Genomic DNA, 16,300 nt, shown 5'->3' on the forward strand with positions numbered 1-16,300 from the left:
CCGTGTTTTGGTTAGTACGACTTCTTGAACCAGCCTATTCCGGAAATGTAATAATGCTAGATTGGTGTCAGCAGATGTCTGATGTTTCCTACCTGACTAAGGAGCAGTGAAATGCACCTTGTACTTATATTGGACCTGCGCTTTTACCTCATCAGTGATCGTTTGTGTGATGTAATGACCTTTCTGTTTCGTCCTAATGTAATTAGACCTTTCTCGCAGCGAGTGTGTGAATTGAAATATCTGCATGTCGATCCTATACATGCAAAAGTCCCCCAGTTTTCAGTCGAGTGAGAAGAAGGTTGGAGAATCCTATAATTTCAAAGTCTCTCACATGCCACACACAGTGTGTTGTGCACCTGTACAGTTCAGTCTGCGTGCAAGATCATGGTAGCCATGTAACTTTACCTCTACGAATCAGATCAGTCCATTTTGACCTTTGTCCGCCTTCCCCCGTCTGGGCCCTCGATGATTCCCCTTCCCCACCAATAGGATCTGTGTGTGTGACGCAGCTCAGTGGTGTCATGGTGCCTTTTCTTTGTTACTACCGAAAGGTACGGTCTTCCATTTGTACTTCCGGGAAGCCTTATAAATGGGGGACGGGGAAATTAGAGGGAACGTCCCAAGACAACTATGGGTTCATATTTCCCTTGAAGTAACGGCTATTATTCTCAACAATAATTTGTTTGAAAACAGGAAAAGAAGGGTTTTGTTTTGGAGCGGGAGGTTTGTGAAGAAGTCTGTTGCCACCGTCATTGTCCAAACTTCTTCTTTGTCCCCGGTGGCCTAACGCTGCCTCGGGCGGTAGAGCCGTGCATTATTTCTTCTAATGTGATTCTGGGCACACCAAACATTGATGACTGGGGAAACGGTAGATTATGAAAGCACAAATCCAAAGATGGCACCACAAGGCTAAAGTAGCTCTCCCCGCTCCATCTTGAGGTAGAGAGCCTAAGGAATGTCTCAGACATTGATTGGAAGACAAGAATCTTATTTTCTTTTTCCGGAGTGCAGAGGACGTGAGGATGGATGGATTGATTGTCAGGAACACGTGAACTGTAGAACAAGGAGAGGAAGAAGAGAAAAAAAATAGACAAGACGTCTCAAATTCAGGGGCGTATGAATTCAGATTGTTCCTCTCAAACTCTTTGTTCGTAAACCAATATATATATATATAAATATACTTTCACAACTTTTCTAAGAGTGCAAGTTGTGAGGTGCAAGCATACAAGATGGTTATTTTTACGTTAAAGGCAAACTTGTTTGTTGTGACTGATGCAAATTGATTGTGGAGATTGTTTTGTGTTTATTAGGGTAGACTGATTTTACAAGTAGGGTTGCAGTAGTAGCTGTGTGCAGTGTTAATAACCGTGTGATCATTCTATAGAAGTGGTGTAACATTTGTTGTCTTTTATGGCATTATGGCATGAATTATCTTATCACGCTGACCTCGTTTGAAATAACAAAAGATATAAGTGCAATAACCTTTTGTTTATCATTGCTTCCTCGGTTGATACAAAAAAATATTATTATGCCCTTTTTGTTAACACCAAAAGTCCCTCTTCTGCTGCGAATGAAGGATTTGAGCAGTCCTCTCGTTTGTGTTCAGATGAGTGGCGTTTGATAGAGGAGTGTGTGATATTACATTCTTAAAACTGTGATCAATATTCAACTTTATTAGCTGCCTGCTGAGAGGAGGGATTGTGCACAAGTTAACGGAGGGGTTTCCAGGAGGGGCAGGCATTTAAACTTTAAGTTGTCCTCATGGATGGGTTTAGAAGGGCTTCTCCTTTAGATACAGGCCTCTCCTCGAGGCTCGGTTTTTAGCTAATAAACATGTTCATTTGCATGTGTATATGTATATGCATCCCCCTTCTCCTTGAATGAAACTCTTTTTTTTCTCAAACTATTTAGACCTGCTGTCAGTGACGTATGCGGATAAAAGGAGCTATGAAATGCCTTATAATATATTTGTTATCGATGTTGAGCATTTAGGGTCCCCAACGTGTCGCTCCCTTTTCTGTAGACTAAACGCTTGTAAAGTTACCGAGTTCATTAGATTTCTATCTACTGTATAGCCTACGTGTTCTCAGAACTTGTTACTTGGAGGTCATGTGATTGTGGTTTTTAGAGTAACATTCCCCTTAAAAAGTGCCGTTTGTTTTCACCAGCAAAGGGTGTGTCTGGAATTTAAAAAAATATAAAACACGAAAAAAAAGAAAAAGAAGGAACGTGTGAGAATGGGAAAGGCAGAAAAGACGAGATAGAAAATACGTTCCAAACCCTTTTTTAAAGATGACACGGTCTTTATGCAGGTGAACCACGGCAGCACTCTTCTGACGGAGCACCTTACAGACTTGGCAGTCTGACACTAGGCGTGGTCACTCTGAAGCAGAGCCATATCAAAGTATTCCCAGTAGAAGCCTCCTCTTCCCAGCCCACCCTCCCCCCATGAATGTGCTATTAGGAATAGCCTACCGTAGGAAAGGATGTATACTGCATGTTTTGTAAAATTTTGTTAATGTGCTATTCCCTCCCCCTACATTGATTCTCCTCAGACCCCTTCAGTAGGATCAGCCCCTATAGTAGGATCCTTTAGCAAGTTATCGATTTACAACTGGACTGAAACAGGCACTGATCTCAGACTGCCTTACTTTGTTGTGGACTTCGACAAAAAAAAGGAACGAGGAGGATGATGTGATCAAGGGTTGTTCCTTTAGTGGCTTATCTGGGACATACCAAGGAGCCATCGTCTGGCCTATGAGGAGTTAACAATCCAATGTTCTTACAGTGCACCTTCACTCAACAGAAACCCAACCGAACAGGAGATCCCTCCTCCCACCCGACATTCCAAAGTCCCCCTCCTCCCCGCCCCCCAGAACCCCCAGCCTGTTGATTAATGATGTCTCTGTGTTGTCTCGCTGGTGTACCGGGTGGGAATTTGTTGTCAATGACAGGGTTTTCCTATTTAGTCTCAGAATTACCTCACCTACTGATCTGCAAACCTGCTCTTCTACTGTGTACAAAGGAGTCAACAAGTGCATGCCCATGGACATTAATAACCCGGTGTACTGGGCGTAAGTAGCGTATCGCAATAAATCGATGGACTCTATTAGAGGCACTCTGGTATTTTGACAAGGGCAAGGCCGGAACGCCTGGCGGTCTGTTGGAACAGCCAGACGCGCCGGAGGGATGGTTTGGGTGTCGATGTTGCTTGTGTCGTTTAAGTCAGGTTTGCTGTTGTATTTTTAATGGGTGCAAAACACTTAGAAGCCAGCCTTTGGACAGACAACACACTTTGAGCAAGCAGTTTTTTTTTTTTTGTATATACAAACCTTTGCTCAGGCACAACATCCGTTGTTTGGATTTGGGTTCCAATCCAGTGGGCTGCTACGTTGAGTACTAAACACTTTTACAACTGCTTTGTGCTTTCCTAGTTCTCACCTTCATCTCTCTCTGAGTCGATACTTGTGTTTTTGTTGAATCCCATGCTATTTGACGCAACAAGCAGGTCCCACCTATTTATTTTTTCTCTAACATCTGTATACATGCACTGAATATTAAGAGTCTGGTTCCCATGTTGCGGTTCTGGTCCGGGGTTACCGAGGTCATGCCATGGCGTTTACATTACCACTGGTCTAAGCCCAGTGGTGCCCAAGGGAGACTGTAAACGTGCGGTTATTAATGTCCATGGAAACGTGCTCAATGTCATCGCCAGCGGCACGCGCTCTAGACTTGTGATGACAACAGGACCAATGAGTTTACTCTCGTTTGAATCGATCCGTTTATTGATATAGGAATATAGGCTCAAAGACGTGGTTTAAACTTTAAATTGATTCAGAGATCAAATGCACCTTGTGAGATTTCTTGAAACGGTGAAGCGCCGTTCCTTCATGACGAATGCAAATATCTGTGGACCTTGATGTTTCACCTTAATGCCCGCATTAGCCAGACCTCCATGTTCCACACAACAGCTTCAATAACAGGGTGAAAGTGTTCATATTTAATTTCATTGTCTTCATCAGTGAACGTTTTTGCTTCTATAAAGTGGACCGAGATCTGCCATTGTGGCCCCTGACCGTTTCTCTTGGGCCCCACTGGGGCCCGGGGCGAGACGGCATCGTCCTCCCGGGGATCGGTCGTGTCGGCATCACTCGCTGTTTTCAGTAGCATCTCTCCTACCTCCATGTTTTCCAGCCTTGAGTAATGTCTGTCTCTCGCCTATTTGAAACCTATACTTTTCTCAGTACAAGAGTACCGTTTATCCTAAGCAATGATGGTTATACATTATGAGGTGCGCTTGATTGTGCTGTATGTGTATATGTCTACTTGACGTGAAGATTTTATTTATGAGAAGCATTTATACAACGACAAAAAAAAACCACTGGAATGTGAAGCCAGATAATGTTATGATGCAGATTACCATGGTCGTCTTACCCCTTTAACGTCCCCCCATGCATGTCCACCAGGAGTCCTTTGTGACACAAACATCCATACATTGGCATTTTTAAATGACAAGCTTTTTGTTTCTTCCTTTTGAACCTATTTTCCTGTTTAGCCCTATAGTGCATTTCAATGTTTACAGCTTGATGTCTTCTGGGTCATCCTTTGTCCCAAAGCCGGACTGGCTCCTACATGCAATGAATATGATTTGACGTGGATCTGTCGTTCTGTGCGAGGGTGAGTTTTGAGCGCCTCCAAGTGGAACGCTTTCAAAACTCACCTCACTACTCCAAACCAAATCCTGCTATATAAAGTCCATCTGTCTCTACACTGCCCTCATATATTCACATCTGATTTGATCACAAAGGGGTACAGGATAGGTGAATGGTTTGAGGTTTTCTAAACACCCACACCCCCCTCCCATACCCCTCCCATCCCCCCAACTGGGACAGGTCCAGCCTCCCATCCACCGTCTCACCCGAACCTCAAGCCATTCAGTCCTTTTTTTTTTCTTTTTCGATAATGCAATCCTGAAAGCACTTTGCCTTGTTATTCCTTTGTGTGAACATGTGAATGATAATTTGTTACAAAAATGTTAAATATGTATAAGATCATTCACTGTTTTGGAAAAACCTGCATCTGTCTTTCTGACGTTAAAAGAAAACAAAAGAGAACTTAGTGACATTAAACCTGAATCTATTTTATAAAATGTTTGCTGCAGCCAATTGGTCTTGTCATTCAGTATTGTGGCTTAGGGTTGTTTGTGTTCAATAAAGTGCTATTGCTAAATATTTAATTGGTCTTGTTTTTCTTTCCACTGAAACTTGGCCAACAATGACTGTTATTGGTCTGATGCGAGCTTTTATTAATATCGGGGTATCCACCAAATAGATATTGGATGCCCCAGAGGCCGACAAAGAAGGACAAAGTTGATTACATTGCCTCTTTGTCGATCCCAGTATCAGATTCAAATCTACTGCATTCATGGAAAACATAATCCAGTCAGTGATGTAGTGCTGTTTTAGGCAATTAGGGTGAATTGAATCACCTTACGTCAATATATGCATTGTCCTATGCATTCATTGCATACAACTCCACTGCTTAGTCAATTTGTATCGATAATAAATCAATAATTAAATAGTTAATTCATCATTGCATGGATCATGCATTAATGATTTGGAAACAATAGGGTAGGATAGACTTATAAAAAAAAAGCTTTAAGAAACTATTCCATATATATGAATTATATTTTTAATAATATGTTATATATGGATATCATATAAAGCTAATCACTTTTTCGATTACAAAACATTACATTTAGTTGTATATGATATGCAAAAAGGACTGATGCGATAATCAGGTTTATTTCATGATACGTCATTATATTGCCCAATGAGAAGCTTTTGATTTACGCGTTACGACGCCCGCGCACGTCTGCGTAGCGTCGGATTTGACGTAGAGTGCTCCCTGGGACGTGGCTAGCAAGCTAGTTGTACTCAAGACGTCGGCAAATAGATGAAATTGAGAATACAATCATTTTACTGCATGGTCAGGTAAGTTTAACTAACAGTTTAATATTGTACATTGAACTTGCTCCAAAAGCGGCAGAATAGCTTGGTAATATGCCCAGAGAGCGTCCTGTCTGGTTAGCGTAGGGAGCCAAGCAGCTAGCTAGCTAATGTTGCCCACATTTAGGATAGGGCTAACCATAGACATCATATAGGTAGACGCCGCCTCCACTGCGTCAGCCCGTTGCCTAGGCGAAACGCGGCGCCGCCATATTGGTACGGGAGCTCTCTGAAGCCGGAGGTCTGTCAGACGCGTCAAAACAAGCGCAAGTTGCCAGGAGCTGCGGTTTATCTGGATAAAAATCACGATAACCTTTTACATTTCGCAACCAATTTCATGGAGTATTCAAGGGTTTATGCTCTACGTGAAGTGTGTGAAAAAGATTTGCCTCTACGTTACTTTGAATCTCGCTAGTTAAATCGCCAGTCATACATGTGCATGGGTCTATGATAAACGCTCCCTTTTCTTGCACAGCCCGTGCACTTTGAAAATACTGAGATCTATGAACTATCGAAATAGTGCTTCTTTAGTTACTACGTATTGACCATCATTAAGAGAAATATATTATATATATTATAAGAGAATATATATATATATTCTATAGCAGTAAAAATATACACATCTCAATATATACATACACATCTCAATAGTTGAACTGTAATATAAATAACAGCATATATATAATACAATATAATATAATGACTCAGTATAATGTGCAATGGAATAACATATATATGATATATATAATATGTGAAACAATATAATATATTTTAAGTATAGGTATATATTCATATTATATAATATATATATTTGTACATTTGTACAATTTGACATAATATACAATCATGCTCATAACATTTTCACATCTATGCAGTGCAATTGACACAATATATAATTTCACACAATATATTGTGGCGAGCAGCGCGGGAAGGACGAGACGGGAGCCCAGGTTTAAATGGCGGCGCAACTCTCGTGCCTCAATACACCGCACGACCCCGAGAGCTGCCTTTATTCAAACACGCACACATAACAGAAAACACGGCACACCTGACCGACGGACATACATCCAATTCCGGGTAATGGTTGCCGACAACACTACACACAATAAACACACAAACAATAGAGACCCCAAACCCGTTAACCCCACTGAACCTAATAACATAAACAACTTATCTAAAGACAATAAACCCCCTTTTCCCCAAACAACGTTATGAATACCCCATTACCCAGACTCCCCAGGGGTAGGAGTCGCCACAATATGATATTATATAATAATTTAATCTAGGCTAGAACCCTTTAAAAAGTATAGTCTTGCTGAGCTTTTTTCGACTGTTGCCAGTCTGTAATTGCAGCGTGCTCAGTTTTGCAATGTGGTGCAGCCTGATTTTGTGAAATACAGACACAACCAAGGACAACAGTGCAAAGTGGTGGTTTTCAATGCCAAATTGTGTGTCCTGAATGTGCTCCTTGAGGAGAAACACATCATCTGTCCAGATGTCAGCCCGGACAAACTGCTGGATCACAGACACACTGACAGCTTGCCCTGATGCACGCTGGCGAATGAACCGCTCTGCTGACCTGACCACCTTCACTGTCCCCTCTGAAGGAATCATCAGCCCTCCTTTGTTCTTCAGAGTCAGCAGGTGGTAGCTCTCGTCGAAAGATGCGCGTGCAGCATCTGTCACCAGGCTAGCACGGCACTCACCACAGGACAGCTTTCTCAAAACCTGCCGCACCACAAACCCTGCAATGTAGACCAGTGCGTTTTCCACTAGGCCACCAAAGCGGGTTGGCAAGTAGCTGTGGTCCCCAATCAACGCAGACACATTCACGAAGGGCACCTCAAGCTCTTCCGTTTCAGAGGGAGAGGACATCTCTACAGCCGACAGAGACACGGTCTCATCCTGTGGTGCCACATTCCCTGAAGTGCTCGGTGTGACACCACATCGGACCATGAGCCGGCGGAAGATGCCCTGGAACTGGCCTGCGGAGGGATTGTTGTTCCAGCCCCCTAAAAACCAAAAACACACAACACTTAATAGCGATATTTACTCTTTTCAGACGTCAAAGACTTTTTTGGAAAGACAATTTAATTAATTTAGAAACTTCTGAGATCCTTACCTGATGCCCTGATGGAGTTGAAAAGGAGCTCCAAATGATCCTGGCTGAACCGGTAGGTGCAGATATATTGCTGACTCTGAAGCAGCTCAGGACACATCAGCATTAGGGTGTCAATGTTGATGACAAACCCCATGACAGACAGGTACCTTAAAAAGAAAATATTTTGTCAGTTTGAAAGTTGTAGATGGACATTTCATGGACATTTCCACATTCACCTGTATGAACTGAAAAACCGCAGACAGCAAAAAGATCGGAACAATAGAACAGAGCATCATATGCATGCATAAGCAGAGCATGCACATATGGAAGAGTCACTATTTAAAATACCTCTTTGAACGATGAAGGGGAGTTCCATCCTTCATCACCAAACTGATTAAGTACTCCCGGCCTCTGGACAAGAGTTCCACACTCCTTGTCCAATTCAAAGATCCCAGGGGGGCTTTGAATCCTTTGGCACGGGGATTGCGGCTGTTCATAATGTCAAACAGCCTGTCAATCATCTAAAATAAATTGTTTAGGAAATAGAAAGGAAGAAGATGAAGATGAAGAAGATGGCCAGGACCCTTTGATAAGAAAACAATGTTTGAATCTAGTCTTACCTCAATGAATTCGGCTGTCGCTAGAGAGAGGGTGAAGCGTGGATACCCCAGGTCCCTCAGCGTTCGGAGCGCTACTGCCACAGAGCGACTCAGCGTCTGTGCAGCCAGGGACACCTTCATCTTCTGTGAGTCAAACTGAATGTGCTTTTCAGTGACCCTGTTGGCAGCATGCAGTCCATTCTTTGTTTGAATATCGTTCAAACAAACAACGTAGTCCCAGTTGATGAGGCCAGTTCTGCTACAGATTGGGCTGTACGCTTGCAGCATGTTTCTTGCCAGCTTCAACATGTGGCAAGCGTCCATCATGACAAACACCCTCTCGCCAGTCGCAGGATGGGGGAAAAATGTTTTCAAAGGCTCACAAGGGTTGGCCTTTAGCTGGCACCCCAGCTGGTTGCACATGCTTACGTTTGATGCATGCCCATCCATTGTGAGGGACATGACCCGGATGCCACGCTCATGCAGGGCCTCCAGCGCATGTACCAGCAGGACCTTCTGTGTGTCGGGCGTCAGAGACTTGGTCAGGTAGTAGGCAATTGGAGCCTTCCAATGGCCTTGTAGGCCAACCACCATAAAAACCAGAGCCTCAGTGGCAATATCTGTCTCGTTTAGGCCATCCCCCATGTCCACAAATCCGGTCATTTTCTGGGAATGTGGACTGTACTGGACATGTTTCCTGATGGCCATGCCATCCAGCATGAGCGCCACACGTCCATACTTCACTGGATCTTCCTCTCTTTTTCTTCTCAACATGTCCAGCATCATGGTGTTGAGTCCAGGCTTGGAATCCACAGAGATCATCCACCTTTATCAAATGAAAAAGTAGTTATTATTAAGTAGCAATAATACAATACAAATGTATTTGAACCAGTAATTTCCTATCAATAAAGTGCAATTAAATGTAATGGCAAATACCTTTGCAATGTATGTGGATGTGGTAGGTGGAGGTGGAGAGACTCTCTCAGGTAAGAGTAGGCTTTGGGCCCGTGCAGGTGGAGAGTGAGGGCAAACTCCCTCTGCTCTTTAGTGTACTCGTGGCCCTGTTTGGACAGGAGGCCTAATGGAAGATCTGAAATGCAGATAGCACAGAGTAATTAGTAAGTGACTGAAAGAGTATGAATGTCATTATGAAAACACCAATAGGCTAATGTGTTTATTTCCAGGCAAGGCCATATGAATGAAAAATGTAATCTTGTCATGGCTGTAGACCAAAGCCAACAATCATTGACTTAATAGCTCTAGCTTAAAGATGCACAAAAGCCAGGAACCATGACTGATTGCTCTAAACAGGTGCCCATAAACACCTGCCAACAAAGGTACCTGGCTATTGTGTGTCTTGAAGCTAGAGCTATCAGACTATGATTGTTGGCTTTTGTCTGTGCCAGATGCTATTCAAACTATGAATGGGGGCATATTACAGACGTCAGGTATTTGGAGTTTAAGTCTGATATATGAAATTCAGACAAGCCAAGCATTTGAACACATTATTGCAGTTGTATTTCTTTGGTTACAGCCCCAAGATATAATTGACATTCAAAGTTTAATTTCAATGTTACCTGAGTATAAGTCAAGCCTCTCGTGCAGCTCTTCATTTATGAGGTTCTTCCCCCTGAGGTCCTCCAGAAGACAACGCACTGTTTTCTTCGCCCTCCACTCTCGGGCCTTTGAGTTCCTCATCTCTTTCTCAAGACTCTCCACCCTAGCCAGGGCTTCACTGAGTCTAGTCTTGAGAAGAGTGGGAGATGGAGGCAATGCATAAGGGTGTTCCTAGTAAAAAAGGACAAAACAGTAGTGAGTAATGTTTATGATGCCATGATGCTCACTGCTGTTTTGGGGCATAGCTAGTGTTAATACTCACAAGGTAGGTAGGTGAAGGTTCAGTGACTTGTAATGATTGTAAAGAACAGTCAATTACAAGGCTCGCTTCAGCCTTCCTTGAGGCTTGTGTAGTCCTGGCTGGCACTTTCTAAAACCGAAGAACAAAATACTTGAACAGGTGTATCTCATTCTCAATCATTCCAAATGAACACACACACACACACACACACACACACACACACACACACACACACACACACACACACACACACACACACACACACACACACACACACACACACACACACACACACACACACACACACACAAAAACCATTTTCAACAAGTTTAGTGATGCACTTACTCTTTTGAGATGTGTTGGGAAACTGAACACAGATGGTTTAGTTCCATCCCTGAGCCTGACAATTTGGCCTGTCCGGCCAAAATCCTCCGGCCGAAAGTGCTGGCTACAGAGCATTGACCTCTCATTGGCAGAAAAGTCTTCCCTTTTCACAGCCACTTCCCACTGTCTCCTCAACTGCTTCTCTTTGGGAAACCTTAAAATTGCGAGAAAGGTTAGCTAGCCAGTCAGTCAGATTCATAATACAGATGTATCTTTAAAAAAGAAAAACATTTAAATATAAATAACGTTTAAAACGTCAATTTCGGCCGGCGACTGACTGCACGTGCATCTCACAGGTGCATGTAGAGTATCGTGACATTTTTTCCGTAGTTTCATTCATTACGTGACACCTTCATATATTGTAGAACCATTACATATACAGTGGCATGTTTTGAGCCTTTTTTTGTTTTAATCTAGTCTCTTTTTTAAATACATCACAGAGAGAAATTAAGGCCAGTCGCTCAGCCGAAACGCAGCTTTCCGTCGCGACCATAAATGCTATATAATTACATTATACATACATTGTAATTACTCACAAGCAAGTAGTGGTAGATTATATATATATATATATATATATATATATATATATACTGTATATCCTATATTTCTTGACAATATTATCTCCTGTTGACGAACGATAGAATAAGGCTTTGCTCACCATGTCCATTTCACGTTAGACTAGCTATAGTCTGATTCTGGCGGCAACTTAGCTGTCTCAACAGCTCTTAGCTCTCAACATAACACATGATCTACGTGACATGACTGAATTTTACAATTACAAATAGAAACAATTGTTTAGTCTTACTTGTGAAAGGTAATTCCTTGCGATCTCGTTTGAATCGTCCTGACGGTAGTGCACCCCCAAGCGGCGCATGAAGTAGGCATCTTCACTCCGAAGACGAAATAACTCCCGTACCAAGATGGCGCCGACGATTTATGCCGCCCAAGGCCGAAGGGGGCGTCTACCTATATGATGTCTATGGGGCTAACGATAGCCAATGGAAGCTATAGCTATAACAGTCAATGTATTAAAGTATTCTTATGCTGACTCCCATTCAAAACATATGTGGCTATTATGTCTAATGTCTTATGTCAAGCTATTGAGGATGGTTGTAGCATGCAGGTCGGTCGCTTATGGAGGTAGGACAATGTGTTGGGAGCAGACAGTGATGCTCCCAGTGAATATAGGTCAGCCACCACTCAGCTGGGAAAACAAGGAGCTCTCCTTCTATGTTACCGCAGTTGTCAGGATTTTATGTGCATAACATTTTCAGTCTTATCGTTTTCAGCGGAGGACATTGTTCGAAGACTTCTGCAGTCAGAAGGTTAACGAACGGTGTTTGCCGCTATTAAGTTATTCTCTTCAGTCGTTTCCATGATGGATATATTGTTGTATACACCGCAGTGAATATTAATTAGTTGGGCAGATGGATATATTTTAGACAATGCTTGGGCTCATTGTTGAGTAAGCTTAAATGCATATGGGCTACATCTAAAGTCATCAACGCAACCTAGTTCGTGGGTTGCTTCGCCTGGTCGGTGTTTGCAGAACTTGTACTGTAATTTGAATGCTTAAGTACGTCTATAAGGGTTTAATTTATTTGTATCTGTCTAACAAAATAGAATCCACGTGTGATCTGTCAGCAGCTGATCAACAACTGAATGGAAGAACCCATAGCTTACTGTGAGTGAAAAACATTTCACCCAGAATTCTGTACAAAATCTAATATCTTCATTTTAATGGCGAGGTTAACTTTTGAACATTATTCCACCCTTCTCAGGAGATTGTGGGCCCCGGTAATGTACCATGGGGTATGACGTCGTCAGGTTCCAAGGGGAGGTGGATGAAGACCTGCTGTGCCCCATATGCAGTGGAGTACTGGAGGAACCAGTGCAGGCATGTCACTCCAAAAGTGCACCCGGTCTTCATGGAGCTCTATTTCTGTTTTTCGGTTGCTTGACCGTATCTCTATTTCCACACAGGCCCCGCACTGTGAGCACGCCTTCTGCAATGCCTGCATCACGCAGTGGTTCGCCCAGCAGCAGATCTGCCCGGTGGACCGCACGGTGGTGACGCTGGCCCACCTGAGGCCCGTCCCCCGCATCATGCGCAACATGCTGTCCAAGCTGCAGATCAGCTGTGACAACGCAGGCTTCGGGTGCGTCGCCACGCTGCGCCTGGACCAGCTCCAATCCCATCTCAAGGACTGCGAGCACAACCCCAAGAGGCCGGTCAACTGTGTGGAGGGCTGCGGGTGAGTAACGTTCAGAGCGACAGCAAGCTGGCCGTGGCGGTGCCATCTCGACAAAAAGCAAGGCCACTCGTATAATTAATGTGACGCGAAGAGAAGATTTGAATTCGAACATCAAACCTGAGATCAACACAGATGCAGTCCTACGGTTGCAATATAGTAGTCTCCTCTTAAACTGTGTGTTTTGAAACCATAAAATGAAGTGACTATTTTTTCTACTCTTGGTATTTTCGTCTCTCTCCCCCGGTGACAGGCTGGAGATGCCCAAGGATGAGATGTCGAATCACAACTGCATCAAACACCTGCGTAGTGTGGTGCAACAGCAGGCAACCAAGATCTCTGATTTGGAGAAAAATGTTGCAGAGCATAAGCATCAGTTGGGGGAACAAGTAAGAATTTGTTTTCTCTCTGAGTATGTCATATCTCTAGAGCTATTTTTAATTTAAAAAGCATTCTCAAATGACAAGTCGAAGAATGGGATTAAATTAGTCATGGCTAAGTGACTCCACAGACTTGAGATAATACAGCCACTGATGATATTCTCCCCCTCATTCAGAAGAGGGACATCCAGCTGCTCAAAGCCTACATGCGGGCCATTCGCAGTGCTAATCCCACCCTGCAGAACCTTGAAGAGAGCATTGAATACAATGAGATACTGGAGTGAGTCCCATTTACTTGTTCTGGTCTGCTGCCTCTACCGCTTCCTGTTTCCTGCTGAGATCACGACTCAAAGCCTTCCTGCCTAACTTACGTTTTCTAGTTTTTTCTGACAAAAGCTTTCTTGCGGCCAAAAAAATATCTACCAAGGAATCATCTTAGAATACTATAACAAATTATAAAAAATATATGTGCACGTAATGTATAAAACAAGTTGTATTCGTCATAACGTCCCGTTTGACACTGCGATGGGTTTGAGGTTGTGGTCCCACGGGCCCCCTGATGACCTTCTCCTTCCTCATACGTTCCCCCTCCAGGTGGGTGAACTCCATGCAGCCCGCCAGAGTGACCCGCTGGGGCGGCATGATCTCCACCCCGGACGCCGTGCTGCAGGCGGTCATCAAGCGCTCCCTCATTGACAGCGGCTGCCCGCTGTCCATCGTCAACGACCTGATCGAGAACGCCCACGAGCGCAACTGGCCGCAGGGCCTGGCCACGCTGGAGACGCGGCAGATGAACCGCCGCTACTACGAGAACTACGTGGCCAAGCGCATCCCGGGGAAGCAGGCGGTGGTGGTGATGGCGTGCGAGAACCAGCACATGGGTGAGGACATGATCCTGGAACCCGGCCTGGTCATGATCTTTGCGCACGGCGTCGAGGAGATTTTATAACCTGCCGGCGGCGGCGGAGACCAGAGACAAGCGGGAGGGGGGGGGGCTTTGGGTCGGGGGGGGCCGGGGCGAGGCAGCGATGGCAGTGGTGGCACCGCTTCAACAAACCAGGCTGTATTTTTATGTTTCACTTTAAACGACTGTGGTGGGACGAGAGGTTGTACATCTACAAAGTCGATGAACCTATGCCTTAAAATAAGGAAACACACCATATGAACCTGGCGAAGGACAGCTGAACCTGACTGATGATATCTAAGAGAACGGGAGAGATTTAAATGTTTACAAGGGTCATAACTTGATACATAGTGCTTTAACACATTGATTGTTCTGCTTCTGCCACATCCCAATATATGAAAAGGCTTCTCTGTACTCCCCACGTATCGCCAATTGTATAAATGGTTGTAAATAGACATAGTATATTGAATTATACAAATAGTATCCTCTTATTCTTCTTACTGTAATTGGACTGATTATTTTTTTGTTTTATTTGATGTTGATAAAAAAAATGGTCTGCGTGTGTGACTGTGTGGAAGGTTTACTTCTTCTTGCTAGCTTTCTGCTTATTTTTTGTGTATATTTTACGAGACCTTGTGCTTCACATTGTTGTGCCATTTATTTTATTTATTGTGTTGCCTTTTACATGAACATGCTTGAAAATATGATCATATCATCTATGTAAATTTGCCTTCAGTACATTTAAACTTCTTTGCAAATTTGTTCTTCCATCCTTGGTTGTATATATTTAGTATGTTGTGTCACAGTGAAACGCTGAAACAGTTATTGTTTTGAAATGCAACATTGTGTATTACATTTTATTCCAACAATCAGCATTTGCATGCGAGGTGATCATGTTGTTGATTACTAAAATAAAAGCTTTTTCGGCAGTCTTCACACATAAATACCTTCTGATGGCTCATGTTGATAACGGCTTTTTTTAATCAACAACGTGGGACTTGCAAAGGTATGTGTAGGCATGCTCGTAATGGCCTTCGTTGGAAACAGTGCTTAAGTACTCCATTATAATGCCCTTTGGGGATAGAAGATGGATGTGTTGAGATGGAGAGACTTGCAGTATGATTTTCTTCCCTCTTCTGAAATGGGTTTTCAAATGAGAAAGTAATAAAATATTTAACCCTATTCCCAAGAAATATATATAAATACTTTGTCCTAAGTGAGTGAATTATTAGAAGTGATAATCTTATTCCCGCCACACCATGTCGCCACTGGTCCATGTTTGAGCTATTTCTAAATTCCAAATCCCTCCACATGCAATATAGATACATGGCCAGACTTAATTCCCTTTTAAATAATAAATCAGAGATTTGAGATTGTTTAAAAGCAAGCACTAAAATAATGGCACCCCGTCTACCCTTTCAGTTGATATGCATCTGTAAACTGTGTGTGTGTGTGTGTGTGTGTGTGCGTGTGCGTGTGCGTGTGCGTGCGTGCGTGCGGCCGGTCCACAGAGCTCGTCAGACGGGTTGTCCATTGTGGGGTGTAAACCCTATTGTGGACTGCGGAATGTGACATCATGCGCCCTGGTGCCAAGTGGCATACCTGGTTTTGTCCTTGGTTCTCATTGTGTGGTTTGTGCAGTGTGCAGTGATGCTGCAGTCTCGCTTTATTTCTGTCCGAGCAACTTATGACACAAATAACAAGGGGGACTCAATCTCAGGTGTCAATACAATGTCAATAAAACAAATAGCTTACAAAAACAAATCTGGTTAAGTTGTCAATTCAATTTAATATATTATTTAGTTTATAGCCCA

At 43.3% G+C, this 16,300-nt stretch overlaps 1 protein-coding gene across 2 annotated transcripts; it reads left to right on the plus strand.

The window, feature by feature from the left end:
- Positions 1-5,857: 5,857 nt before the first annotated feature.
- On the plus strand, positions 5,858-15,668 carry rnf41 (ring finger protein 41). Of its 2 annotated transcripts, none has more exons than XM_030358094.1 (7): positions 5,858-5,993; positions 12,574-12,634; positions 12,732-12,847; positions 12,934-13,205; positions 13,456-13,591; positions 13,759-13,862; positions 14,177-15,668. In XM_030358094.1, the coding sequence occupies exons 3-7, from the start codon at positions 12,758-12,760 to the stop codon at positions 14,529-14,531; spliced, it is 957 nt and encodes a 318-aa protein (XP_030213954.1). In that variant the 5' UTR covers positions 5,858-5,993; positions 12,574-12,634; positions 12,732-12,757; the 3' UTR covers positions 14,532-15,668. The 2 variants fall into 2 exon arrangements, with proteins under 2 accessions (XP_030213954.1, XP_030213965.1); XM_030358105.1 differs by having other exon boundaries at positions 5,870-5,988.
- Positions 15,669-16,300: the final 632 nt, after the last annotated feature.

The sequence above is a fragment of the Gadus morhua genome, chromosome 1 (genome assembly GCF_902167405.1).
Source record: "Gadus morhua chromosome 1, gadMor3.0, whole genome shotgun sequence".
Taxonomy (NCBI): domain Eukaryota; kingdom Metazoa; phylum Chordata; class Actinopteri; order Gadiformes; family Gadidae; genus Gadus; species Gadus morhua.